Source organism: Convolutriloba macropyga, chromosome 15 (genome assembly GCF_964194025.1).
Source record: "Convolutriloba macropyga chromosome 15, txConMacr16.3, whole genome shotgun sequence".
Taxonomy (NCBI): domain Eukaryota; kingdom Metazoa; phylum Xenacoelomorpha; order Acoela; family Convolutidae; genus Convolutriloba; species Convolutriloba macropyga.
The window spans coordinates 15,630,404-15,658,387 of record NC_134482.1 but is presented as its reverse complement, the minus strand read 5'-3'; the positions used below and the strand labels follow the sequence as shown (position 1 = coordinate 15,658,387).

The following is a 27,984-nucleotide window of genomic DNA, read 5'->3' as shown; positions in this document are numbered from 1 at the left end:
CACTCAAGCCACTAAGCCCAAGTTAAAAGCTTCAGACAAAAAATGGTCAAAATTGCGACAAAAAAACAAAAACAAGGGACCAATAAGACCCTCGAGACTATCAATAAAAAATTCTCCTCATTGCCTCAAACTTACACACAAATAATTGTACAACGGTAACTTGAAAAAAAATTAGACGTAACCCTCAAATTATCTATATCGGCGAAATTCTAGTAAACTTGAGAATCAAAATTTAGCATCTTGTGAACATGTGAACTCAAAAAAGCTCTAACTGTTCTTTATTCAATTTAAAAATACGTAAGAAAAAAAGAAAGGACAAAGATCAGTGAACAGAAGATCACAAAAAACGAAAATGGCTGAGGAATAAGAGAAAACGGTCGCTTTTACTGGAAAAATAAAATAAATTGGACAAAAATTACTGAGGAAAAAAACAGTTGAGCAGATACCCCACCTATTTTCGTCAGAAAAAGCGGCAACGAGAGCGCCCTTTCAAAAACTGTCAAACTCACAAAACCAAAAAAAACATTCAAAATATTTAAGTTTTGAACATTTGCATTGATCAAGCAAAATGGATCTAACAAGCTTAACGCTATTTTTAAGAATTTTGTCTCATTTTTCTGCACAACGTTCTTTTCTCATATTTTGTCAGTGCTCAAGCTTAAAAAATAACAAATGACGGTAAATTTTTCTAAAACAACTGTATTTAATGAGTTAAGCATATAGACACTCTGAAGAAGATCAAGTTTGTGTCCAAATCACCAGGTGTAGGAGGTTGGACGGGAGAGTAGTGAAAGCGAGGAAGGGGTAAGTTAGGGGGTTAGAATCTAAGAACCTCCCTTCACACTAGTCATCAACAGTTTCGATGAATCGCATATTTAGAGTCTAGAACGGTGCATGGTTATAATAGAGCTTCTGGTCCACTCAAGCCACTCAATGCCCAAGCTAAAAGCGTGAGACACAAAATTGGTCAACTGAAAAATTGCATTAAAAGACCGCAGGACTAATATAGTTGCTCTCGTTTGAAAGCAATTGAAAATTTGCACTCACGACGGTAAAGCCATCATCAGGCGAATGGCGGTGAACGCGGTTAGAGTTAAAATTAATTATGGAAAAAAGTCGAAAAATATGAGAATCTATCTTTAAAACAGAAAGTGCCCTTATACAATACAATTCCTGCAGCTTATACATAAAAAAGAAAGCGCCTAAATAATAGCCATTGAGTCTGACGGTGGCTACTAATAATAACATTAGTCTTCGAGCATTTAAAATAATGCGCTGAAACAAAGCCGACTTATGTCGAACTATTTGCCCTCAAGCGATAAACTGGTTCAGCCGGAGGAGGCTTCAAATAACGTTACTAGAGCTTATATAGGCCACCTGTATGATTTAAAGTGAAATACATTACGCGGCACTTTCCAACTGACTTTGAGTTGTAACCTGCCGCCAATTGAGTTCAGTTGTTTAAAATTGTGATCGCGAGATTTATTATAAATCACGCAAAGCTCAAGTCCGGGGACGCAAAATTCACTTGAAAAGTTAAAACAGTCAAGCGAAAACGTGGCAGACAGCCAACTCACAAAAGCTTGCAAAAATTTAGAAAAAGCGCAGACCAACCGTGAATAAGGCAGCTCAGATTTTGAGCCAACAATTTTTGCAAAAAGACGAGAAAGGGTCGAGGTTGATTTCCGCCCTGAAGGACAAATAGGATCTTTTTCTATGACCCCCCGTCTACTACACTAACTGAAAATATCTGACGTCAATCGCCGAATTCAAAAGCTAATTTTACAAATTTGTCAATTAAAATACACGAATGAAGATACAAATAGAGTGTTAGTGTCATGATAGGTAGAATAAATTAGAATATAGAACGAAGAAGACTAAATCAATGAGGTCAGCATCTCCGATATAATAGCATCACCATCCGATATAGACAGAAACTTGACAATCATCTCAATTGGGTCACATCTTTACACGTGTTTGGTCATTCCAGAGGCTAAAACAAACAAAAAAAGCTCACAGTGTGGTACTAAACAACTAAATACTAAGTTGTAAATATCACTAATTTATATGAACATCTGCAAACATTTACTTCCTGATATAGTTTTCAGATTCCAATGGCTAGTTCTTCCTCTTTATTCAATTCCGGTGTCGTAATGACTGAGAGTCACAGTCATTACATTGGAATTGTCTGGTTAATAACAGGAAGAAAAGAGTCAACGAAATCTGAAAACTAGATACCAGGAAGCAAAAATCTGCAGAACATTTATACAAATAAGCATTGAAAAGACGTCACGAAAAAGGTTGATTGAAATCTTGGATCAAAACTCAATTAGCGCGACTTCCGGGCCGAAAATTTAATGTTCGTCATACTGAGTCCATTTGGCGTAATGGAGTTAGTTGCACACTAAACATGCAAGCTAAATGTTGGTTCGAATCATGTACCGATGTACTGGTGCTTTCACGGCTTAACTTGTTAAGATCTTCAAACTAAATAACCTCCCACAATGCTAATCTTGCAGTTCCACGCGTTGCAAGAGTTTTTTGCGTCTTTCCCTTCATACCCCCCCCCCCCCCAATATTGCATGTCTGTTAACAGTTATGTAGGGGTATGTTATAAAGGGGAAGAGTGAGTTCTTTCATTCCATACCTTTTATAAAGGATTCCGAGGATGCGGTCATTTCATCAAACACGTTTTCATTCAAGTTCTCTTCACGAAGCTCATCGTCATCATCATCAACACTTTCAGCAGTCACTACGGTAGCCGACTGTGCACACTTACACAGGCACTCTGACTTAATCTCACTGCCGCCCATTTGCCTGGAACTGGGCTCTGGTCTTTCAGGCGATTCCGATTTAACATCATCCAAGGTCGAAAGGTCAATGTAGGAATCGTGAGATCCTTCATCATTGGTTTCATCTGATAACAAAGCTGAATTCATATCTACACGACGTTGTTGTTGATGAGCGAAGAAACCCCCTTCGTCATCGTCATCATCATTACTGGCCAAGTTGGTTGTTACGCCAGATGTTGCGCTGAATCGGAGGCCAGCCTGTGCTTCCAGTGTCAAGTTCCGACACAACTGGTCACTTTGCTCGGCCAATCGACTCACCCTTTGGTCCAGAAAATCCAAATCTTCGTATTCCCCTAATCAGAAAAGATGACGATATACCTCTCGCTAAAATTTGCACCGTACTGTTTGACCCCTAAGCTCAATAGAGCCACTCTCCCTTTTAATAGAAAAACATACTCGGCAGATTGCCGGAAAATAGCCGCCGTTGATTCCAATAAGCATGATTGGGATTGAAATAACAGAAGATATTGAAAAAAAAAAGATTTTTGTACAAAAACATTTTTTTAAGTCCGATTTATTTTGATGGCATTTCGTAGTTGAACATACTTATGTTTCTTAGAGAGAGGCTACAGGGGCTATTATCAATACCAATAAGCATAAGAGATGGTAACTAAGACTTATAGGAACGACGTTCAAATAGCGGGCATCTAAAATTGGGCTTTATGGGTTTATCCCGTTTCTATTTCTGACTTCAATTTTTTATACTGACTCTGTTCATTTTGATTTGCTTTGCTGAGCAGCTGCTGTTTAAAAGGACTTTGAGCAGAATGAGAGAAGAGAGAAACTAGCCTAGAGAAGTCAAAAAGATTTCACGCAAAATGTTGAAAAGGCGGCAAAATGAGGTAAAGCGAAACATTTTTTTATTCGACGAAGTAAAAAAACATAGCAGGACAAGTCCTGACACACAATTCAAAGAATTTTCATTGACTAAACAGAAAACTAGACCAAGAACGGACTATGAATGGATTGGGAAAACCATTTCGAAAAAAATCCGATCCAAAAAATCGAAAAACTGTAAAAATCAAAGTGAAATTGCCGCATGTGAACAAAAAACCACTAGCGAGAAAGCGAATTTTTGTTCAAACACCGTTCTCTCACTCTACTTTAAATTTAGCAACTTTTTTCGCTCCACTTGCTTTTTCGCTCCACTTGCTGTTTCGGCGTGACCAAAATCACTACTCCAATTTGACTTCAAAAATCATGAAAATGTGTGAACAGATCTTAAAAACATAGCCGGAAGAATTCCGGAAACGACTCGAAGGAAAAAACGAACGCCCCTAACAAACATAAAACTTACTCTACTGATTGACCACAATAACTAACATAATGCTTATCCTACTGAATAACACTTGTCACTTTAAAACAATAAAAAGAAAAAGAACAATGAAAAAATAACTGACCAGAAAAGACGATAAAGCACGTGATAAAAATTTTACATTGAGTTGCAAGTTTAAGAGCAACTTTTGGCAAAAACCCGTGAAATAGGTTAAGTTTAATTTTGTTGAAACACTGCTATTTGAGACAAAAACCAAACACAAATTTCAAGTAGAATAAACGTAGGTAAAAGAAAGGAAATGAAAAACAAAACCAAAAATATTTTCTGTAAAAAAACAAAAAAATAGCCACAAATAATGAATCAAATACCATTATGCTGAAAACAAATCATTATTTCAAAAAACTTTTAATACTACATCTGGTCAAGTGTCCACCAATCCAAACAATTGTTTATTTATATGAGTAAAAACGAAGAACGAAAAAAATAGAAAAAAAGTTAGTGTTTAAGAAAAGTTAGTGATATTTGTCATTGAAAAGTGCACTAAATATATTTCAACAAAACCTCTAGAAAAGCTCCTATCAAAAACTAGACCATTAAAAACTAGCAAAAAGCAGACAATCAGAAGAACTCAGCAAAAATTCCAAAAAAAACACGAAAATTTGCGTAACTCTTCATAAAAGTTACTCAATTATCTTTAACAAAATGGTTCAAAACTGAAATCAAAATCATCAACATGCATCATGGACAACTAATTTGGACTATAGGCATCCCCAAATGCTACAAAAAATTGAAGAACAAAGGGTATTTAAAAAAATTGAAAAAAAAAAATCATAGAAAAAATTGAGCTTTTTTCAATTTCACGGGAGCACATAGACCCAAAAAACGTTAATTGGAGTGAATTAGTACTGGAAGACTTCGAAAACAATAGGAAAGTCGAATAGGCTGAAAAATTTTTCTAAGTTTAGAAAAAAAAACGAAAAACAGCAAAAAATTAAGAAAAATAATTCAAAATTTTTCAGTTTATTGTCATTTTTCTAAACAAAAAAATCGTTTCCAACCTAAGAGAATGTAATCACTTGGTATCTAAAAACTCAGTTACTAACATGCGTCTATTCAAAGCCATTACAAAGCATTATAACAAAACAAAACGCAAAAAATTGCTTAAATTCGCCTAAAATTCAGCAAAATAGCTGAAAAACCAGCAAAATGGCATAAAAATCTTATTAATGACCAAAAACTTGCGAATCACTATTAAAACAACCCTAAGCATCACACAATATCATAATCAGACCTCTAAACCAAAAAATAACGAAAAAAAGGTTTTAAAAAGCCGCATGTGAACAAAAAAATTTCGCTCGCTTAGAGAAAATTTTTTCACACATCAATTTATCGCTCTCTCAAAAACAGCGGTATGAACAAAAACCACTCTCTTTTCGCTCCACTCTTCAATTTTGTTCAGCACAAAAACCACTCCAAATTTTTTCACGCGTTTCATTTCCCGCTTTAAAAATCACTCCAATAAAATTGATTAAAAAAAAGGACTTCTCCAATACTCCTCTTCGAGTCGTAAAAAGACAGCGCCCCAATACAATTCAAATTCTTTGAATTGTAAAAAAAATAGGAGCGCTATAATAGCCGGCTGAGAAGATGAGGGCGGCTATTAACAATGTTTCCTTAATTTTTGCACGGTGGTTTTTGGAGTGTCACACTGATATGAAATGTCTTCTGAGATGGTGAATACATTTTTTGTAGCCGATATTTCTGGGTATATTGCTTGCAGCATTAAGTAAGTTTCAGGTGTCTTTCACATTATGGTATGTTTACAATGATGGAGGGTATACGCTTTATACGACCACGAAGGTGTGAACGGTGAGACTATAATGGGGAAAGACTCTTTTTGCAAATTTTCTCACCCGAGTCGGATCTGAGTCTTTTGCCCTCTCGTCCTCTAGTGGTTCTCTTCACTTTCTTAGCCAGGGAGGAGGCACAATGTCGCAGTCTCGTCTGCATTCTGAAAAAGTATTCTTATGCGAAAACTGCAAAGGTCGCTATGATGGTGCAAGAATTGAAAAATCCAGTTAAATAGTGAAGCAACGAAAAAAATTGAAATTTCCAGGGTGCCAGATCTTCTAACACACATATGTAGGGTAAGTTCTTCACAACAGGATCCTAGATACTAGACGTTCGTAAAATACTAGACGCGGGGCGGGTGGTAGGGGGGGGGGTGAGATTTTTAAAAGCCGAAACGTATTATGGAAGGTGCATGATCAAGAGTATAATTTCGCAACCAATCAGACAATATTTTTGATTGTCAATAGCCGTGAATTGAGCGTATAAAGTTGTTACCTTGATTTGAAGTGCATTCCAGATTTGAGAGAACTCATTTTGGGTACTTCGTCTTTGAAGTATGTCTTCTCCCTCACATTCACATCAAACCTCACTTTAAGATCGCCTCCGTGGTCCGGACTCAACCTTAAATAAGGATTAAAATCAATTTCCTTATTATCAGACGAAAGCAAAATTTTTTACTGAAATTCCGAATTTATCTGGACATTTTTGGATATTTGAACGAAGTGAACAAACGTCGCTTTAATTTCCATACGCAAAACTGCTTCAAATATAATCAACTCCCACCACACGAATTGCTCTCGAGCGTTCGAATTGGTTGCAGCGAGCTTAAGCACAGGGAGGCTAGCCTGAGATGGCGATGATGAGGGGTGGCTGGTAAAACGGTATAAAAGGGCGGTCGCCCTTCAAACCACGAATATCTGTCTTCTCAAGCGTTCCTCAGCAGTAGCGTCGAACCGTACACTTAGAACTTAGTTAAGGTTCTAGGAGATCTACTCAGAGACTTAGAGCTCTCGGTTTTTCGATATAAATTTCTTAGAATTGTTTCTTCCTAAAAACAAAAATGAATTTTAAAAGCTCCCAAGTGTACAATTTAAAATTCAGCTGAGGTGATTCGGGGGCCTTAGCCTCTAAATTCCAACAAATTTTAAAAATAATTCCTAAGTATTGTTTTTCTCTAAGTTAGCCCTCTAGGCGACTTTAATTCTCTTAAAGACCTTCTGCGCTAACTAAATTACCAACAAAAACGGGCACAATCCAATACTTAGAAAAAGTTGACTTACAATAGCTAATTTCTAGTACTTACGCCTACTGACAAAATTATATCAAAAACAAGCCGAAAATCTAACTACGATCTCTCTGTCTTACCAAACACAAAGGAGACTCTTCACTTACAAAATTAAATTGAGAAGAAGCTCTTAAAATCTACAAATATCAAGCGGTATATATACTCCGCAAAAGTAAATAATAGAGATATAATCAAGTCCGATTTCTTTTTATAAATTAATCTTATACGAAAAGTCCCAAAAAATCACATGGTTGAATAAAGTTTATCACCAATTTGGTAAGTAACCTCTAAATTGAGCTGAGAAAACTTAAGTTTCATTAAAGGTTCTAAATCCGTTCAGTTTAGACAAAGTCAGAACTATCATTACTAATCAAAATCAATATTTGTTCAATAAACCGCTTATACAGTTCTAACTTACTTAGCCATTATTCTTTCATTATAATTCAATTCGAAACTTCTGAGAAATAACCCAAGGTTAGTACTTTGCTATAATTTCTTAAGTTTTTTTAATTTTCTAAAGATATCTTAAGATAGAAATTCCACTTCTACACCAAGTTATTACTCAAAAGAAACGTTTTCATGCTGCGAGATCAAAAAAATCATTCAACGTTTTTAAATTCTTTTTTTTCAATTCTCGCTAACTGAAGCCATTGTGGAAACTTATTCCATTTTTGAACGCATTGACAAACAATCGAATCCATTCCAAAGTTGGTTTCAGTCTAATTTTGAATGGTTTTGTTCGAGCGTTTTGTTGAAAACTCAGATACACGTGAAAATTTTCAAAACTTTCTGGTTTGAATATGTCAACGAAACTTGATTAGAGACATTTTTGCTATTATGAGCTCAGGGGGTAGGATTTTGTCTGTGTTAGCAGATCTTCACAATAATGGCCTCAAACTCCATCGGAGGGCAATTATTTAGAACTAAGATCAATTTTATTAACAGATTATCCGGCGAACGCAAAAACTGTTCACTGTATTCCTTATTCATTTTGATATCCGTGTTCAACAACAAAGCATTTTGTGGCTAGTTATTCTTAACTGTTTCAAGGGAGAGATTAGGCCAGGGAACACAAGAAAAATGCAATCAAATGGACTCCGCATATATCGCTCAAATACCCTTCATGTTGTAAATAGAGCGAGGTTCGCGTGGTTAGTCGGAACTCCTGCATTGACAAATAAAAACTAGTCTTAATTCCAAGGACTGCCTTTTACGTCGGGCGATTTGCTCTCAAACGACTGGCGAGAAGTTGGATTCCTTAGTAGCTAACTGATTCTTGGCGGGGGATAGCTTAATTGAGGAGCGTGAGTTGGAGCGCGGGGAGGTGGTCGAGCATGCGGCAGGAGGGGAGGGGTGATTGAAGAGCGCGGGGTCAATCTCTGAAAACCCAACCTTCACGCCATCAAAAGGGTCAGACAAAAATTAGATCAAGAAAAAAATTGCACAAGGCCACAGGACTAATATTCTAGTTAAACTTCGTTCGAGAGCAACTAATAAATTTAAATCAGGTCAAGGTCACTCAAGTTCGATCATTTCGTTACTTCAATACTTTTTTCATTCAGCCTTAAATAATTCCGTACCTTGGCGCCTTCGTGCTCTTGTACTCCATCCAGTTATTGTACATTTCCTGCACAGCTGGATCCGAATACTCAAGCGAAGCAGGCAAATTGTCTGGTGGTCGAGTCACCCTTCGAGGCGGCGGGGTCAGGAACCGCTTCGGAACAACTGGCGTCGATGTCATGTCAGTTGAAGCTGAAGAATTTCGAGGTTTACCATCTGTTGAGTCGTTTTCATTGTTGCCATCGAGAAATAATGCCTCACACTTCTCCATTCGTTTAGCCCACTCAATAAACTTGTTAGCTTCGCTTTTTCCATCATACTAAAACAGTTTTTTGAACGAGTAAATTACCCTTAATAGCCACAAGTCAAAATATTATTCACATTCTATTTTTCTAGCAATTTTTCAGACTAAGATTAGAGGTTCCATTTTCTGCTTAACATAGAAATAACTTCTGAAGCACTTTTTGAAAGGCACATACACGTATACATAATTAGGAATTATTTATATCTATCTAAGCGTTCATCACCAAGAAACTATCCCAATTGAGATATCATCAATTCCTCACCATCAAGCGAGAATCATCGAGGCAATTTTTTACAACACTTAACAATAAATTGTTTTTGTTCGTACAGCAAATTAAATCGATGATCATTATAAACATACCCGTCAGATTGCCGGAAAATAGCCGCCGTTGATTCCCATAACTCTATTGGGATTGAAAGAAAAGAAAATATCAACAAAAATTGAGAGAGTGAGAGGCTACAGGGTCTAGTATCAATACCAATAAGCATTATAGATAGTAACTAAAACTTATGAGAAAAAAGTTCAAGTACCGGGCATCTAAAAATGGGCTTTATGGGTTCATCCCGTTTCTATTTCTCGCTTTGATTTTTTATACTGACTCTCTTCATTTTGAATTGCTTGCCTGAGCAGCTGCTGTTTAAAAGGACATCGAGCAGAATGACAGAAGAGTAAAACTAGCCTAGAGAAGTCAAAAAGATTTCACGCAAAATGTCGAAAAAGCGGCAAAATGGGTAAAGCGAAAAAAAAATTCGACGAATTAAAAAACATAGCAGGACAAGTCCTGGCGTACAATTCAAAGAATTTTCATTGACTATAACCATAAAACTAGACCTAGAACGGACTATGAGTGAATTGGGAAAACCAAACAAAAAAAAACCACTAGCGAGAAATGAAAATTTGTATCAAACAAAAAACTAGGCCTAGAATGAACCATCAATGGATAGTGAAAACGCTTTAGAAAAAAAATCGATTCAAAAAACCGAAAAAACAGTAAAAATCAGAGTGAAATTGCCGCATGTGAACAAAAAAACCCCTAGCGAGAAAGCGAATTTATGTTCAAACACCGTTTTCTCACTCTACTTTAAATTTAGAGCAAAAAAATTTCACGCCGCAAAACCACTCGCTTTTTCGCTCCACTTCCTGTTCCGGCGTGACCAAAATCACTACTCCAATTTGACTTCAAAAATCATGAAAATGTGTGAACAGATCTTAAAAAAAGACAGCGCCCCAATACAATTCAAATTCTTTGTATTGTAAAAAAATAGGAGCGCTATAATAGCCGGCTGAGAAGATGAGGGCGGCTACTAATAACAGTGAAATGTTTATTCCGGAATGCAAAAAGATTTAACCAGTTGCAAGTTGCGTGTCTCACCCTTATAAGTATAACCCCCAATCAATTAACCCCGATTAATTCACACCTCTATCATTTTGCAGCGATTTTATAGCTTCAGATAAAACATACCCCGCATATTGCCAGAAAATGCCACCAAAGATTCCAAAAACCGCAATTGGTATTAAAAGAAGAAATGGAAAAAAAATAATTTGTTTTAAAACACTTTTGAAGTGCGAACTATTTTGATATCATTTTGCAGTTGGACATACCCCTGTTTCTCAATAAGAGCAAACAGGGGCCAGTATCAAAACAAATTCGGATAGGAAAAAATTCCAACTAAACAAAAAAACTAGACCTAAATTGGCCCACAAATGTATCGAGAAAACGATTCAGAAAAACAAGTCCGATCAAAATAAAGTAAAAATCACTGTCAAATTGCCGTATGCGAATGGCAAAAAGCACTAGCAAGAAAGGAAATTTTTATCCAGTAATCGTTTTCCCACTCAGCTTTAAAAATAGAGTGAAAATTTAAAACCGCAAAAACCTCTCGCTTTTTTGCTCTACTTCCTGTTTCAGCGTAACCAAAAATTCAGAAAATGTGTAAACAGATCAAGTATTGTAGCCAGACGACTCCGGAACTAACTCGAAGTTGATATACACTTAAATCCATGCCAACCATTAAACAAATATAACCAACTCAATTACACTAATCACTTTGCAATAAAAACGGAGTCAAAATAACATTAGGAAAAACGAAATCTGTAAACCAGATCAAAAAGAACGGCCAAATAACTGAAAAAATTTCACCAAAAGCTGCTCCTTCAAAACAACTATTGGCATAGTAAACGTGCACAACAGATAGTTTCATTCAATAATGGACTAACTAGTATTAGAGAAACATCACAACAGAGAAAACCGAGGAAAGTAAAAACAAAATTCGAAAAAAATTAAAAAAAAATCCCTACGGCATAGTAACGCCGTACTTTCCAACTATTAATTTGCAAACGATCAAAAAAACTGCTCAATCAAAGACCCACCTACTTCGTTTCAGTGACAAAATAAACAACAGAAGAGAGAAACCCGAATAAAGACAAATCAGAAAAAACTTCTCTGTATAACTGAGGCTTCACTTCTTGACCACAAAATAAAAAAAATGGAATCAGGTCAAAAAGGAAGCCTAAATGGGACTAAGAAGTTCAAAAGTGGGCCTCAAATAACCACATTAGAGGTTAACATATACCACTATTAAGATTTAAAGTTAAAAATGACACCAATTTCGACGCACTTTTCATTTGACTTTTAGTATTAAATTGCCGCCAATTGAGTTCAGCCGCTTGAAATTGTGATTGAGAGAGAATTTTAGATCACGCGAAACGCAAAAAGCCAAGGGCGTAAAAGTCACTCAAAAAGTAAAAAACGGTCAAGCAAAAAGTTTGCAACAAAAGACACGCCTCTACAATAATTGCTTCTCTTCGAGAGCAATTAAAAAACCGTTTTGAAAGAGCCTAATGTGGTAAATGTTGCTCGCTGAGCGCGCAATTGTTACACACCCAATTTTCTCGCGTTCTCTCGGAATAACGCATGAATAAAAACCACTAAATAATCTCTTTGCTTTTGACTATTGTTCAGCAGATTGACGTAAACACTTCGACTTCCTCTAGAATCCATCCTCTAAAAATAGAAGTTACCGATTTAAAAAACCACCATTACTTCTCTTCGAGTCGTATAAAAAAGACAGCGCCCCAATACAATTGAAAATCCTTGAACTGTAAAAAAAAATAGAGCCACTATAATAACCGGCGTAGAGTTGGGGAAACGTATCCGGGTGAAAAATCTGCCGGGTTAAAAGACAAAGGGGTGGAAAATTTGTCAAAAGAGGGTTCAATAAATCGGGTTGAAAAATAGCACCAGTCAAGCAAAGGCTTGAGTAACCTAAAAAATCATTTAAAAAATATAATGAATCAGATCAGCATTACGTTCTTAAGAAAAGACCTCTTATTAGTTCATCTAACAGGTTTCGAGTTTGAAAATTAGTTTGATAGTTAACTACAAAACTTTGTTCTTGATATCACAAAATTACTGATCTGATGTAATCATTCGCATGATATCCAACACCGGCGGTGAAGATATAAGCGTGAATTAAAGGCTGCAAACATTAATCTTAGCATTCACAAACCTATGCATCACTAAAAGCAAAAGTCTGGGAAAGCCCAAAAACTGTAAATTCAAATGTGTTACCTTTAGTTTAAATATTCACGTTACCAAATTTTTAACATCAAAATTTTCTAATTTCATATTAAAACAGTAGAATCAATTGTGACCGCTCGCTTCCAACTTCATATACAAAAATTTAATTTAATAACCTGCTGATTATTTTCAGCATTCATATCCCTTTCACTCAATTGCAGTAGTCGTCTGTTACCAGTATCACCACTACTGCTCAAAATACTCCTCTCTTGTGAGTGTGATCCCTCATCTTTCATCGCCACCATCTCAACCGTCCTGTCACGGTGGAGACGGGGTGATGGCGGATGGTCATCAACAGACTCACTGGTTCCATCTTTTGGTCCCTCTTTGAGGTGACCAGCGCACTCTTCTCTCCAAGTCCTTCTGCTATCAGACTGGTACCTGCATTGCACCCAAACTTGCACCAAAAATCGCAAAAGTGACACTGGAAATTATTAATTTATAAGCTGCAAAAATTTATTTTGGACAAAAAAGTTAATTGTTCCGAAAAATTGGTTGTTATTCTAAAATAAAAATATTTAACATTTTTTTTCGAAGGAATCAATGGTTTAGGGAACCAATTAAGACGCTCGACACAAAAGTCTTGTTAGCTTCCGTTGCTCCTAAAAAGGCGCTACCTTTCTTGAGACAAAAAGAAGAGTTTAAACAAACAGTGCCACAAGAATCATAACTGGTTATGCAGCGAAGATGTTTCATAGGATAAACAATTGTGTCATGGGTCACATGCTGAATATTGTACTATAAAAATTGGTTCAAAGAATTAGGTCAAAATACATTCTTAGAAATCTTATACCATTGGCCTCTAAAAATTTTATTTCCATATTCAATAGCTTTGTATTTCAGCTGTGTCACGCTTAATACGCAGCTCCATTGACTTCAATAATCAACACAAAATTAATTCGATCTTTGTTGGCGGCGGGGGGGGGGGGGTAGTTGGGGGAGGCAGTGGTAGTTGGGGGGTTGGTAGTTGGGGGAAAGGGTTTAGGTGTGAGGGCAGGTGTGTGTGTGGGGTGGGGGTAGGTGTGGGGCGTAGTTGGGGGAGGGGTAGTTTGGATAGGTTGGATCAAAAATTTTCGAAATGACCTTCTAACCTTGAATAATACCATCAGTTCTTAATTACTATGCATTACAAACTAAGCCACTTTTAAAGTCCAATGTTCAAAAACAGAAGTCAACGTTATAAAACAGAAGTCAATGTTCAAAAACAAAAAGTCAAATTTCAAGTCATGATTTCAGCTTAAAAAACCGTAGAATCTCAATACTCCTCTTCGAGTCGTAAAAACTGTAGAATACCAATACTCCTCTTTGAGAGCAATTAACAATCAATTTGTCGTTATAAAATTTATAATTCAGAGTATTTTCACCTCGGAAATGGTTAAAAACAATTTTGAACAACTAAAACATAAGATACTATTATTACGCTAAAAACAGGAAAATTGCAAATTTTTATTGAATATCTGCGAAAATGATTGCATTTAAGAAAACTTTTCTTACTATAAAATGGTTTTCCGGAAAAATTTTATTTTTATTTTGCTTTGATGGCGATGACAGAAGTGCCAATTTTTTAACACCAAGAGTGGTTTTTTTGAAAAAATAAATATCAATGAAAGGAACATTACCACGGCCGTTGAGTTTTGATAGTTATTTGAAAAGCGGACCAAAAAATGTTCGCTAGGAAAATACGAAAATTCGCGAAAAGTCGGCGGCTTTTCCTCTATCCTACTATTTTAGTTCAATTAAAATTACAAATTTTCTCAGGTACTTAGAGAAAATGATGTTTTAGGGCTCCAATTGAAATAGCTGTGCAATGGACTTGACATCTGAGCTGTCAGAACCAAATATGCAAAAACACATAAAACAGAACGTGCAGAACAGTCGAAACCAAGAGACTGCAAATAAGATAAATCGAATTGACGATTAGCAACTGGCCACATTGCAGCACAGTACTTATGTATTTGATGCCACGCTGCTAGTGCGATTAGCTGGCTGAAAGATTTTATTTTTTTGGGGGGGGCTATTATCCAACGTTTAACATAGCCGGCCGATCGCCGGAAAATAGCGGCCGTTGACGCGCTTGATGCACATCGGGATTGAAATAAGAGATAAATTGACCAAAATTTTTATCTGTTTTTTTTCAGTGTCAAAGTGTTCAAATTTGGCGTGCAGTTTGTTGGATTTCTAAAACTATACTTAATGCAGCTTCTAAACTGAAAGCTAATAAGTTTAATTCCAATGTCAGCTAGCAAACACTCTGATGAAATTTAATAACCTAATTCTCAATGACTTAATGAGCGGTTCATCCCGTCTCTTTTGATTTTGATCCTTTGACTTTGACAGTATTCACCACATTGCGCAATTGAATGCGTAAAACAATTACAAATCCATTCAGTTGAAACAGTGAGTGAAGTAAGCCAGAAGTCAAACGTGAAAATCGTTACTTATCTAAAGCGAAAAAAGTGATCAAAATGTAAAGCGAATTAAAAGGAGAGCGTCTTAATAATAGCTGTTGAGAGGCTGACGGTGACTATTGACAAGACAAACACCTAATTTTAGCTTTAAGTATTGTTTTTGTTTTCATCTTTCCAATAAGAAACATGTGTTTAAGTCGACTAACCTCAGACGAATTGCTCTCGAACGTTTAGTGAAGCAATCAATTTAGAAAGGGGCATAGGCTAGAAAAACTTTCATGATGCAAAAAATTGAACTAGGGACGGGTTCCTACCCTCGACCTCCCGGATAACAGTCCCGCGCAGTAACCACTTCTCTTACAATCGTTTTATTTCAACAATAGACTTATTATCTGAATGCTCGCAATTGAAATCATTCAGAAAAAAAATCATAAAAAGGCAATGTGAAAGGCCACTTGATAAGTGAAATCGAATGAATGTTCTAGAAGAAAACGGCCAAGCAAACAATTTTGCATAAAAAAGACAAGTTAATGATAATTGCTTCTAATTTTGTTCGAGATCAAATAATAGTATTTTTTACCTTTTGATTCTATCAAATTTGGCCAGTCCAAAGTTTCCATCACTCTCTTTCCTTCCACCAGGAACGGAATCGTCAACCTGCAGAAACCGATCAGAACTTCGATCTATTCCCACATTGCTTGCAGCATCTTTGGGTAGATTCGAGTCATCTGTACTTCGCTGGCCCGATTTACCCACAAGGCGTTTGACGAACTCCGCTTTGAACCTGGAAAAGTTGACACTCGATAAAAATGACCGATTTCAATTCGAAATCATTTTCTTGTTAGGCATATTAATTCAGGTCAAATTTTAAGAGAAGATGCAAAATTTCACACAAGCATGCTATAACCACTGATATTGTTCTATTGATTATGATCAGTTCTTTTCTAAGAAGAAAATAATACAATATTTTGTAAAACTTATATCGTAAAGAGCTTTTGAACATTCAGCCTTTAAAGGAATTGATAAAACTAGGTTTGATTGCTTTGAAGTTGTCTCCACTTGCATACAGCTCGGAAACAAAATTGAAGGTTTTATTCTATATTTCATTCCGTATATTTAAAAATGCGATTTTCAGGTGACTTTGCTTGCGACATAGGATAACCAGTTAACAAAACCGGATCTCTTTCGTTGACAACCCCTTTACTCTTAATGAGAAAATATTACTTGCAGCTCCACTTCCCCCTTTTTTCATGTTTCAACTTACAAGTTGATATTATATAACAACACCAACCCATGAATTGCAGTTGAGGGTCCTAAACTGAACTGGTGAGGGGCGGAAGGGGGCAGTGGTGGGGGACTGGATCAGAGTAGTTCCGAAGATGCTACAAACCTTTCGTCTAACTCGAATGGAGGCAAGTCATAAATAGGCGGTGCTTCGGGAGGACTCGGTTCCGAGGGACGTCTCCCAATTGAGAAATCATCACACTCTTCGCCATCGAACGAGAATCGAGACTTTGTGCTCGCGACACTGAAGCTGTTGTTCCTCTTTGACCTCGATACTCTTCCCAGTCCGAACACCTTTTCCCGAATAGTCTTTTTCCGTTTTTCCTTCATAACTGAAATAATGTCTATCAAATATGGGAAACCAATCAAATAGTCAAATTACTTAAAAACGGTCTTCAAAACTGTGAACCACTAGTAAAACCTATAAATCAAAAATTTCATCTATGGTTTAATTTTTTGCGAGTAAAAAAAGAATTTATGAATTTCGTTTTCAGATATCGTTATTTCTGATAAGTTCCTTAATTTCCGAATTTACAGCGATTGTCTTCATATTAATTTCCTACTCCTTTTTGGTTTGTAGAGCACTTAATATCATTTCCTCCCTTAAAATGAACAATTAGTTTTAATTGATCTCCTGGTAACTTTAAATTAGCACCAGTTAAAATTGTGCTATCATTTCGATAATTATACGCAATTAAAACAAAAACTTCTTGTAACTATCTCCTATTCTTAATTTCAACACATGTGTATTGACGATAAATTCTTTATGGAAGGGAATCAAACCAAATTGATTCTTACAGCAAAAGTAAGACAATTTTAATTTTTAAAAATATGCTCAAAGTTATAAACCGATCGCAACAAGGCAGTAACTCATTAAGATCCTCAATAAAAGACGCCAAACACCATCTATTTTTAGCTATTCGGCTTCCCATTTTGCTTCACAAATTATAAAGGGAACCAGGCGGCTAGTGCGAGTCTGTGCGTAACACAGAATTTTCGGATCTATTCAGTTTTGGCCCCCCAGCTTAGTGGTCTTATATTTTTGCCGCACCCCATGCACAAGTGCTATTTTGTTACATAGTAGCGAGCTATATATAACAGCATAAAATTTGTAACCAGGGGGCGTAAAAAACACTGGGGTGGGGGGGGGGAACAGAAAGAACTTCAGAACCATCAGTGTTAAATGTCTTAAATTAAAAGGCTTTTCAAAGACATCTAATGTTCAAATATAACCGAATAAAGTCTGAAGAACTGCTAAAGTGAAAAAATTACACCAAAATCGGCACACTTTTCATTTGACTTTCAGTACTGAACTACCGCCTCTTGAGTTCAGCTGCTGACAATTGTGAATGAAAGAAATTAGAAATTCACGCAAAACGTAAAAGTCGAGGGCGAAAAATTCACTCGAAAAGTCAAAACGGACATGCGAAAGTTTTGCATGAAAGACCAATACGTTTGTTTCAAACTTTGTTGGAGCGCAACTGACAAGAACAACGAAATGCAAAAACTTGCAAAATGCAGAAACAAAGTTTACCTCAGTAATAATAAACTATCAGAATGTCTGGCTTGAAAAAACTAGGTCCGCAAAAAACTACCAGCTGTTGGAACATGCAAAAAAACTAATCGGACATGCTCTTCAACCCCAACTCTATTGTAAACATTTCCTTCTTGTTTCAGGTAAATCAGCTGGTAACCTTTTTACTATTCATTTTGAATAAAGAAAAATCGGAAAATCTTTTTCAAAGAAAGAGTAAAAAGAAACCAACAAAAACATGTCCTAAATATGCCAGGAATTTGTCTTTTTTTGACAAGAAATTTTGTTATTCCCGCACACTATACTCCGGTAATTAGGTATGGTCTTAGGAATTAAATTAAGCCTGAAAACAGTTCAAAAATTCTTTTCATGATGGTGATTTAAGTGCAGGTTTTCAATTACATCAACATTGAATCAAATGAAAGGAGAAAACTTGAAAGTCAATGAAGAGTCAGGAAATTCAAAAGGATGAAGTCGATCAAAGAGATAAGTTCTTTCTCTGATTTATTTTGATGTTCTCGATTCAAATATTTTGCCAGTTTTGACAATTGTTTTTTTGCTAAACTGAACAATTAAAGAACAACATGACTTGGTTTTCAGTTGAAGTGAATCATTGAAGAACAAGAAAGTTTTTATTATTTAAAACAGAAATAAGGACAGACTGCTGTAGCATCTCCATCGAATCAAACATCCTATCGCCTGGAACGCACCTGGTACTGAGATTCAGAACAAAATCTTATAAAAAACGGGAAAAAAATCACTACTTCATTAAAAATTTAACCCTCATTTATCTTAATTCTAAAAAATATTGATAACTCCGTACTAGTTCGGTCGACTGCAGTTGCTAATTCTTGAATGAAAACCACCTGCTTGACTTAATTTTGAAACTCACTTTAAAATTTTGGAAATAGATTATTTGAAGATGAAACGAGAAAATAAACTGTTTTCTACGATAATTTTTAAAATTATTTTCCGTTTTTAGTATTTCAAAAATCCAATATCTCAATTCTGCAACTTTTGAGTCAATTTGATCTCTAAATGTGTTTTTCAGGCGTTTTAGGGCATGTGTTCCAAGAAGTTTCATATTTTCCTAATTTTCAGTTTGTTAAACAGTTGGGAAAAGCCAACAAAAACATAGCCAGCAAATTGCCGGAAAATAGCAGCCGCTGACCAATATTGGGATTGAAACAGAAAAAAATAAGAAAACTTGACAGGATTTTTCTAAGTGTCAATTTTTTTTCCATTTGGTGTGCAAATTCTGCATATTCGGTTAGATTCCAAAAGAACACTTGTTTCAGCTTCCAAACACAACGCTATTAAGCAGAAAACTAATGCCAATCAGCAATCACTTTAATGAACTTTGGCAACCTAATGGACTACGACTTAATGATCGGGCTTTACATGCTTATCCTGTTTCTTTTGATCTTTCGATTTTGCTCTTTTGACTTTTGCCGTATTCACCACAATGCGTAATTCAATGCGTGAAAGAACTTAAAATCTATTCAATTGAAACAATGTGTTGCGGCTCAAATATTCATCATTTATAACATCATCGCTAGTTGTTTCTGATTGGTTAATCAAGAAAATGATTTAGGTCATTGTTTACATAGTAAATGTCGAATTACTACAATATTTACTTTTGTTGACATAAGCACGGATTGTTATTACGTAGCACTAAATGCCTCAAATGTATGAGACATGACCTTTAATGAACACCTAAGGGATCATAGAATTAACAATTTAAGAAGTTAACAATAAATGACAAAATATCGAAAAAAGCACTTTTTGCACCATACAAGTGTTAAAAGCCACACCAATGGGTATGATGCACTAAATTTCGTTGGGTCCTTCAGTAGCTCAGAGGTAACTCTAACCGTGTGCCATAACCTCGGGTAGCTCGTGTTTTGCCTTTCAAAAATCGGGGGGGTGTACAGATTTTCGGTCCCAACTTGTAAATTTTCAGTTTTGACAATTTTTGAGTTTTGACAAATTCTAAGTTTTTTTCAGTTTCAAACGTTATTTCTTGCTATCTGATGGCTTTTGTAGCTGATTTGAAGTGGCGCCAACATCGCCGGCCCTGTTTTCGATCTCGGAAACACCATCGTAGGATACTGGCGCTAACTTCACGACTGGCCGGTTTAGCACTCCATGTGCCGTTTTGACACTCGCTGATCTCACAACTCCGTCGTTGCCAGTGAAGATCTCAATGATTCGTCCCAATTTGTATTCACAGCGTTTCACAGAGTTATCTACTAGCCACACTAACTCACCTTCTTTCAGGTTTCGCACATGTTCTTTTGACAACTTCGATCTCTGGTTCCATTGTGGAAGATTTTCACGTGTCTAGATCATGTCGTCACAAATTCACTATCTTTTCCAGATCATGTCGTCATATGCTTGAGCCGTTTTGAAGGGTTTTCGCAGATCCTGGTAGCGCTTGCTGGATGGCATAAATGGTGCACTTGCATTTTCTCGTGCTAGCAAGAAATGATTGGGTGTCAGTGCTGTCAGATCCTCTGGGTCGTCACTTACTGCTGTCAGGGGTCTTGCGATGAGAGTTGCTCCACAAGACACGTCATTGTACTGAATACCTCATCGGTGAGGCTTCGGCTGTCCAAGATTGCAATCATGACTTTCTTGCAACTTTGAACCAGTCTTTCCCAGATTCCACCAAAGTAACGGAGCTCCGGGAGGATTGAATTTCCAAAAAATCTTTTTCTGTGCTAAATCACCCTCAATTTTATCTTTGTCCCACTCGTTCATGAATGCTTTCAGCTCATTGGCTGCTCCAACGAAGTTCGTTCCGTTGTCACTGATGATGGTGTTCGGGTAGCCACGTCTTGCAATGAATCTTGTCACTGCAGCTAGACATGACTCGATGTCCAATGACTGTGTGACTTCGATGTGTACTGCTCTGGTTGTCAGGCAAGTGAAGAGACAGCACCTTCTCTTCAAAGTACGTCGTAGGAACTTCACTTCAAAGGGTCCGAAGTAGTCGACTCCGGTATGGGTGAATGGGAACACATGTTCATCAAGCCCTTCTCTGGGTAGATCTGCCATCGGTGGGTGAATTGGGTTGGCATTTCTGTGTCTGCATTTGATACAACTCGACTTAAAATTCCTTAAAGCATTCTTATTCCAATGATCCAGTACTCTTGTTGGAGCATGTTTCTCACATATTCTGTGCCCTCATGTAGGTTGTATTGATGTGCTCTCTCCAACAGAAGTTGTACTACTGAATGCTTTGCTGTTAACAATATTGGGTGTTTGGCATTTTAAGCGAGGTTTGAATGCTTTAGTCGGCCTTTCACCCTGATTGTTCCATCTTCCTCTATGAAGGGTGACAATTTGACAATGTTTAATGTTTTGGAGATTTCTTTGCTGTTTTCTATCGACTTTGAAACATTCGGGAAGCTTTCGGTTTGAATAAATCGAAACAATATTTGTTCTGCTTGATTGATCTCTTCTGCTTTGAGGGTACCCCTCTGCTTCGTCTTGAACCTCATGCAGTAGTCAATGAAGTTTCTAATTCGATTGAAGGTACTGTATCGTCTCCAGTCAAATAGTTGGTCTTGTTTATTTTCTGTGGCTACAGTACTGGTAGCTTGCTCAGCTACAACTTCGTTCACTTGACACCATGGCTTTGGCCACTTTTCTTCATCTGCCTGGAGCCATGCCGGCCCGTTTAGCCATACGAACTCCTTGAGGCCTTGTGTCTCCATTTATCCATCGATGAGTTTTCCAGTATTTCCGCTGCTCGGTTCGCAACGAACACTTGTTGTTTCTTGTGCGCGGCTTGTAGCCACTGTAGCACTGTTGATGAGTCGGTCCAATGATAGATTTTGTCATTCTGACAACATGCCCGTTTAGAATCTGCTTTCTGAGACGAACTCCGTAAACTGCGGCTTGGAGTTCTAACTTCGGTATCGTCATGGGTCTGACGGGTGCCACACGACATTTCCCTATTACATATGTCAGTTTTAGCGTTGCTTCATCTTGCAGATGAACATTGCTTCCTCTGCTGCATCGCCACAATGCACATTGCTTCCTCTGATGCATCGGTAAAGATGTAAAGTCTCAGGTTTGTGCATCCGTTTTCAAAATAAAGTCCGTTTATTGACATCGTTCTTATTTCTCTCAACTCAGAGCACCAATCACTGAACAGTTTTGAGCGTTCTGCTGACGACTCTTTGTCCCATGCTTGTCCCATTGCTGCCAAAATGCTTTTGAGTAGAAATCGCATTCGTATGGTGAAGGGTGAACATATTCCAAGTGGGTCGAACACTGCTGAGACAAACGATAGGACAATTCTCTGAGTTATTTTTACCGGAACTTCTTGCTCAGTTCCACGACAGACAATGAGACTGTCTGTGTCCACATTCCAGTTGAGTCCTAGAATTGAAGATGATTGTGGCTCTGCTTCGAAAGTCTTCACAACTATCATTGATCTGTCTGCCTCTGGGATTTGTGACTTGACTTCATCGTCACTTGTTATCCATTTCGTCAAATTGAATCCACCTTTGATGAGGATGTCTCTGACTTTCCGGTAGATTTCGATTGCTTCTTGAGGGGTTCCTACTGACTTTAGGAAGTTGTCCATGTAGAAGTTTCGCTGAACCGTTCTGACGAGACCTTCGTCGTTGACTGCATTATCTTTCGCCATTTGATGCAAAGCGTAATTTGCACAAGTCGGCGAGCTTTTCGCCCCAAAAACGTGGCGTGTATACTCATAGACTTCTATTTTCCGCTCTGGATCTTCTCTCCAGAGAAATCGTAAACATCGGCTGTCATCGTTTGGGACAGCAACTTGAAGAAACATTGCTTCTATGTCGGCTGATAAAGCTATTTGGTGTTCTCGGTAGCGAAAAATGATTCCGATCAGACTCTGTAGCAGATCTGGTCCAGATAGAAGTTTGTCGTTCAGAGCTACACCATGGTACTTTGCTGCTGCGTTGCACACTCTTCTGACTTTTTCGGGTTTGTGCGGGTTTATGACGGGATGATGTGGCAAATACAATTGTAGCCTGTTTCGGGTTTCATTGAGTTCTGTTTGATCAACTTTCCGAACGTATCCAGCGTTGACATCCATGTCAATGGTTTCCTGATAGCGCTTTCGTAGCGTCTCATCTTTCTGTAGGCGTCGTTCTAGGGACTTGAGCTGCACCATTGCAGAGTAGAAGTTGTTCGGCAACTCCACTTCTTCCTCTCGCCACAGAAGTCCAACTTCGTATCTTTCACCGTTGAATCGGGTCGTTTGTTCCAACGTCTTGATTTCTCGTTGTTCGTCTTTTGAATGACCTGTGACATCGCACTTTGAGGCGTAGGACTCGATATCCCACCACTTACTCAACTGGTTTGCCAATTTGTCATCTGCAATTGATGTTGCTGTGGTTGCCAGAGTTGCTGCTTGCTTCGCTGGTAGGGGTCCACTTAAGGCCCAACCAATCTTTGATTTCACTGCCCATGGTGCAGTTTTGTCTTCTGACTTCTCGAACTCAAAAGGGTGATGAATGTCGTAACAATCTTGTCCAAGAATCACTTGAACCTCGTTTAGATTGTAGTTCTGATTTGGCGAGTTCCTCAGATGTGGGTAACGGTCTTTCAATTCTTGCAGCTCCACAATCTGGTCACCCAACTTCAGTTTCTCGTGCACACAGAACTGCACTGTTGTCAATGGTCGAGACTTCTCATGGGCTGACACAGCTATCGGCACTATTTCAGTCTTTACATCCTGTGATCCATGGATCCCTGCTACTGATAGAGATGCTTTTCGGCCTTGGAGTTGGAGTTTTGGCACCACTGATTTGTCCACAAATGAGATTGCGGATCCCGAATCACACATTGCTAGTACATTTAGGCTTAAATCTCTGTTTGTCAGCTTGATTCGCACCACTGGGAGTCCTCCTTGGGTGATGTTAGTTGCTAGTGCCGTTGTAGCATCTGAGACATTCTTTGTAGTTTCCTTCTTCGGTAGGTTGCTGTGCAAAAACCTGTTGTGTCGCCATCAGCTGGGTACACTGCATGTCCTGCTTTTGCAGTCCTTCGACATGTGACCTGGTCTCAAACAATTCAAACACAGTCGGAACTTCTGGACTTGCTCTCGTCGTTCATTTATTTTCATCTATTTGAACTTTTCACAAGTCCAAACGGGGTGTTGTTCGTCTTTGAAGGCACATTCAAAATTCTTGGGTTTGCTTGACTCTTCAGCGTTTGAAGCAAAGGTACTCGTCTTCGGTTTATCACGGCTTTGAAATTTGTTTCTCTCAAACAACGAGTTTGTCTGTGCTAACAAGTTCTCATGACTTACAGCTTTGGAGGCAAGCCACTCTTTGAAATTAATCAGGTTGCCTCTCAGTAGTCGACGATCTTGCATATACTGCAACCACTGTTCTCTCAGTTGCGGAGAAAGTTTTCTCGTTGTTGAACTTAGCCCTGCTTCGGCTTCTAGGTCTGATGTGTATCCAAGTTGAGTCAAGGTGTTCACCACATTAGTAAACACATTTGCAAACTTGACGATGCTCGTGGAATCGTCGTGCCGAATTGGAGGATGAATATGTATTTTCTTGAATTGAGCATTGACTATGACATCTGATCTGCCATACTTCTCACAGAGTACATCCCAAGCATGATAGTATGATTGTGAGCTGACTCCCATTCCCGATATTGCTGCTTTCGCTTGACCCGTGAGACGGGTCTTCAGGTATTGCATCTTTTCCGTATCGCTGATTGGCTTTTGATGAACAACATCAAAAAGACCTAACCATTCTGGCCATTCCATGGGGTCTCCTGAAAACTCAGTCAGTTTTAATTTTTGCAAGCCACTGGCACCATTGCTTGGTACTGTTTGGTAAATGACTTGGGGAGTGGTTTGATTCATTGCGCTTCTGTTTCTGCTCTCGGTAGACCTGTTTCGAGAGTTGTTAATGGGACTCTGACTCCTGTTTCTGTCTTGAACTGCTGACGTTCCTTGCTGCTGAAACGTCGTCCTTGTCAACGGCGATGCTGGTGGGTCCGTTACTCTAATTGGTTTACGGATTTCTGGTTTCTTGAGAATGCTCGGTTCAGTCAGTTGCGTTGAGAAAAGTCCTTCACCCGGTTGGAACAGCGGGGTAATTTTCGGGTAGGTGCTGAAACGTTTGTCAACTGTCCTGTGTGGAATTCGTTGGAGGGTCGATAACAACATTTGGAGATAGTGGCCGTCTAGAGACAGACTGTTGAGCCACTGATTCTGCCCACCCGGCTGTTCTTTCATGATTTCTGTTTGATCTAACAATTTCTATCTCATCTGCCACTGACCCAGATGCTCTTGAGCTTCCTTTGGTCAGCTCAAGTTTCAGACGTCTTTGTTCTTCGTCTTCCTCTGCTTTCTTTCTTTCGTTTTCAAGGGCTCGCTCATGCTGTCGAAGACGCAGTTCGTCTTCTTTTTATTGCATCTTTAGAGGTAACTCTTGTCCTGGTTGCTGTTGTAAACGTAACTCTTCTTGCTGGCGACGAAATTCTATTTCCTCACGCTCCTGCTCCAACTCCAACTGCCGCTCTCGCAGTCGTTGCTCTGTTTCTTTCTTAGCTCTTAGGTTTTCGAGCTCCATTTCTTCGATCTGTCGCCTTCTCGATGATCGCGAGTTAGAGATACTTAGCTGTTTTCTGCTTCCTTGTGTAGCAGAATGCCCGGAAGAGACCTCGACGTTCTCCTCACCGTTTTCTTGTGCTACGTTTCCTGTATGAATTACAGTTTCATTTGGGTCTTTGTCAACAGCCGATGTGGACACCACTAATGATATTTGATTTCCACAATCCTTGCTGAGCCTGTACTGCTTGATCAGGTCTCGATAGTAACTTCTAGCATAACTGAAATTTGCAAACCCTTGGGGACGAGCTTCTGTCTTCATTATTTGAAGAGATTCTGCGAAAATTTAATCAAGCTTTTCTAATAACCGTTCTGCCTGATTACACAGTATCTGTTTTTCGGAGTCGCCTTTTCTGCTTTCAATTTCTTTTCGAGTTTTAACAATTCGTTGGAACAGAATCTTCCAATAATTTGTACACTCGCAATGTATCTTTCCGGTAGTCGACGACTACTGCGCGACAATCTTCAATGTCTCGGAGATCTGGTACTTTGTCAACTACCCATCGTAAAACTTTACTCTTTTCTCCTAACATACGCTTGGTGTCATTGTCAAAGTTTTCAAAATAATTTGGTTTTAATAGTAACCTCTGTTGTAGTCGGTTGTCTTCCAAGTTGTCGTACGTCTCGAAGAAACATCGATAAGCACCTTCGACCGTCATTGTTTTGTTTTGTGTCAGGTAGCCTTCTAGCTCGTTGAGGTGTCTGGAGAAGGACTTGAGTAGGTCAGCTTGCTCTTTTTCTAACGTCTTGAGTTGACCACTCGCCTTCCAATCAGCTGTCTTCCAGTGTCTGTTGGGACTTTTGCTGGCCATCGTTGCTGGTTGTGTTTTGGTCCACCAGGTCGAATCGAAGATTCGTTGCTGTTCGTGTCACTGCTGTTGCTGTTGTCCGGGTCGGCGGACCAAATGTTGCGGCTGCTCAAGAATCTCAGCGGAACCGATATCTCACAGCCTGGTTCTCGAGCTTTACGCCGGACTGGTTCTTCACTGGGTTCGATTGACTCAGAATCTCGTCGAAATAATTAGTCGCTCGGACGTAAGGGACCACAATTTTAATTTTGTTGATTGAAGTTAAGAAAACCCCTAGTGAGAATCTATGTTCAATCTCGTGCTGAAGTTTGTAAGGCTTCAACCAGTAGCTATTATTGTTGCTAACTTCTCGTCAGGTAATCTCAACTAACTTAAAACTCGCAAGATCTCAAAATCTAGGAAAACTTAAAAAAAGACCAAAGTTGATAAAGAATCAATTTTTAGTCTAATCTGAGAGCCAACTGCTCTTGGTAAAAGCTTCTAATGGTTCTGAATACAATATAGTTTTAATATTCACACATTTGGGTTATTGGTCATTGTTTACATATTAAATGTCAAATTACTGCAATTTTTACTTTTATTGATATAAGCACGGATTAATTACGTGGCTCTAAATGCCTCAAATGTACGTTATTTGGCCTTTAATGAACACCTAAAGTATCATAAAAAGAAATTTGAACACCTAAAGTATCATAAATTGAAATAAACTTAGGAAATTTAACGATAAATGACAAAATATCGGAAAATCCCTATTTTGCACCATAAAAGTGCTAATAGCAACACTTGTGGGTCTGATGCAATAACCTTCGTTGGGTCCATGAGTAGCTTAGAAGTTATCTTAACTTTGTGCTATAATGTCGGGTTTCTCAGGTTTTCCATTCCAAAATTCGAGTGGTATACCAAATTTCGGTCCCAACTTGTAAAACATTTCAGTTTTGACCATTTTGAGTTTTGACAAATTCTAAGTCTCGTCACTTTGCAAGGCTATTTCTTGCTGTCTGATGGCTTTTGTTGCTGATTTGAAGTAGCGCCAACAGTCTGAATTGCCCTTCTTAGCGATTGATTAGATTTAGAGTACGTCCAAAAAACCTACGTTAATGATTTCTGATTGAATTACTAAAAAAACGAATGGACAAATGCAAAACTTTTATTTTCTATTTGGCAACCTTCAACTAATATTGTCGACTATTAGAAAAATTTAACAAAATACAGATGCTGCAGTCATTAATTTTAAGTACAACCATTCTGCATAACCCTCAACTGCATACTTTTCTTTGTAATTCACACTCAAACAAAAATGGGATCTGTATTTGATTTGGTTAATCAACAACGTTGCCTCATGAAGATTTTATTATAAATCATCGACATCTGGGGTCGCGAGTGTCTATTTGAGTTATTGGTTGTTAATGACAGTCTTTGATTCTTCGCTTAACATTCGCTTCGCATAGCAGCCCTCTGCAAATTTCCTAAGATAATTAGTTGATACAAACCCCAAAGTAATGCGGGTTAAAAACATTATATGAGCCCTCTATTTTGTGACAAACTAAGTGGACGGATATTCTTTTTCAGAGAGATTTTCACTCGGTACCAATGAAAAGACCTAAAAAAACTGAA

General features: G+C 38.0%; 2 protein-coding genes across 2 annotated transcripts in view; both read right to left on the bottom strand.

Annotated features, from left to right (window-relative positions):
- LOC142354050 (uncharacterized) overlaps positions 1 to 27,984 on the bottom strand; it is a 110,644-nt gene that overhangs the window by 22,225 nt on the left and 60,435 nt on the right. The gene's annotated exons all lie outside the window — the stretch shown is intronic.
- The window catches only part of LOC142354350 (uncharacterized), a 76,113-nt gene continuing 49,909 nt past the window's right edge, over positions 1,781 to 27,984 (bottom strand). The window contains exons 7-14 of the mRNA XM_075406623.1: positions 16,507 to 16,732; positions 15,697 to 15,900; positions 12,825 to 13,089; positions 8,845 to 9,143; positions 6,475 to 6,600; positions 6,042 to 6,139; positions 2,648 to 3,145; positions 1,781 to 1,993 (exon numbers count right to left, since the gene is read on the bottom strand). Coding sequence (XP_075262738.1) covers positions 1,968 to 1,993; positions 2,648 to 3,145; positions 6,042 to 6,139; positions 6,475 to 6,600; positions 8,845 to 9,143; positions 12,825 to 13,089; positions 15,697 to 15,900; positions 16,507 to 16,732 — 1,742 coding nt within the window. The 3' untranslated portion in view covers positions 1,781 to 1,967. The remainder of the gene's footprint in view (positions 1,994 to 2,647; positions 3,146 to 6,041; positions 6,140 to 6,474; positions 6,601 to 8,844; positions 9,144 to 12,824; positions 13,090 to 15,696; positions 15,901 to 16,506; positions 16,733 to 27,984) is intronic.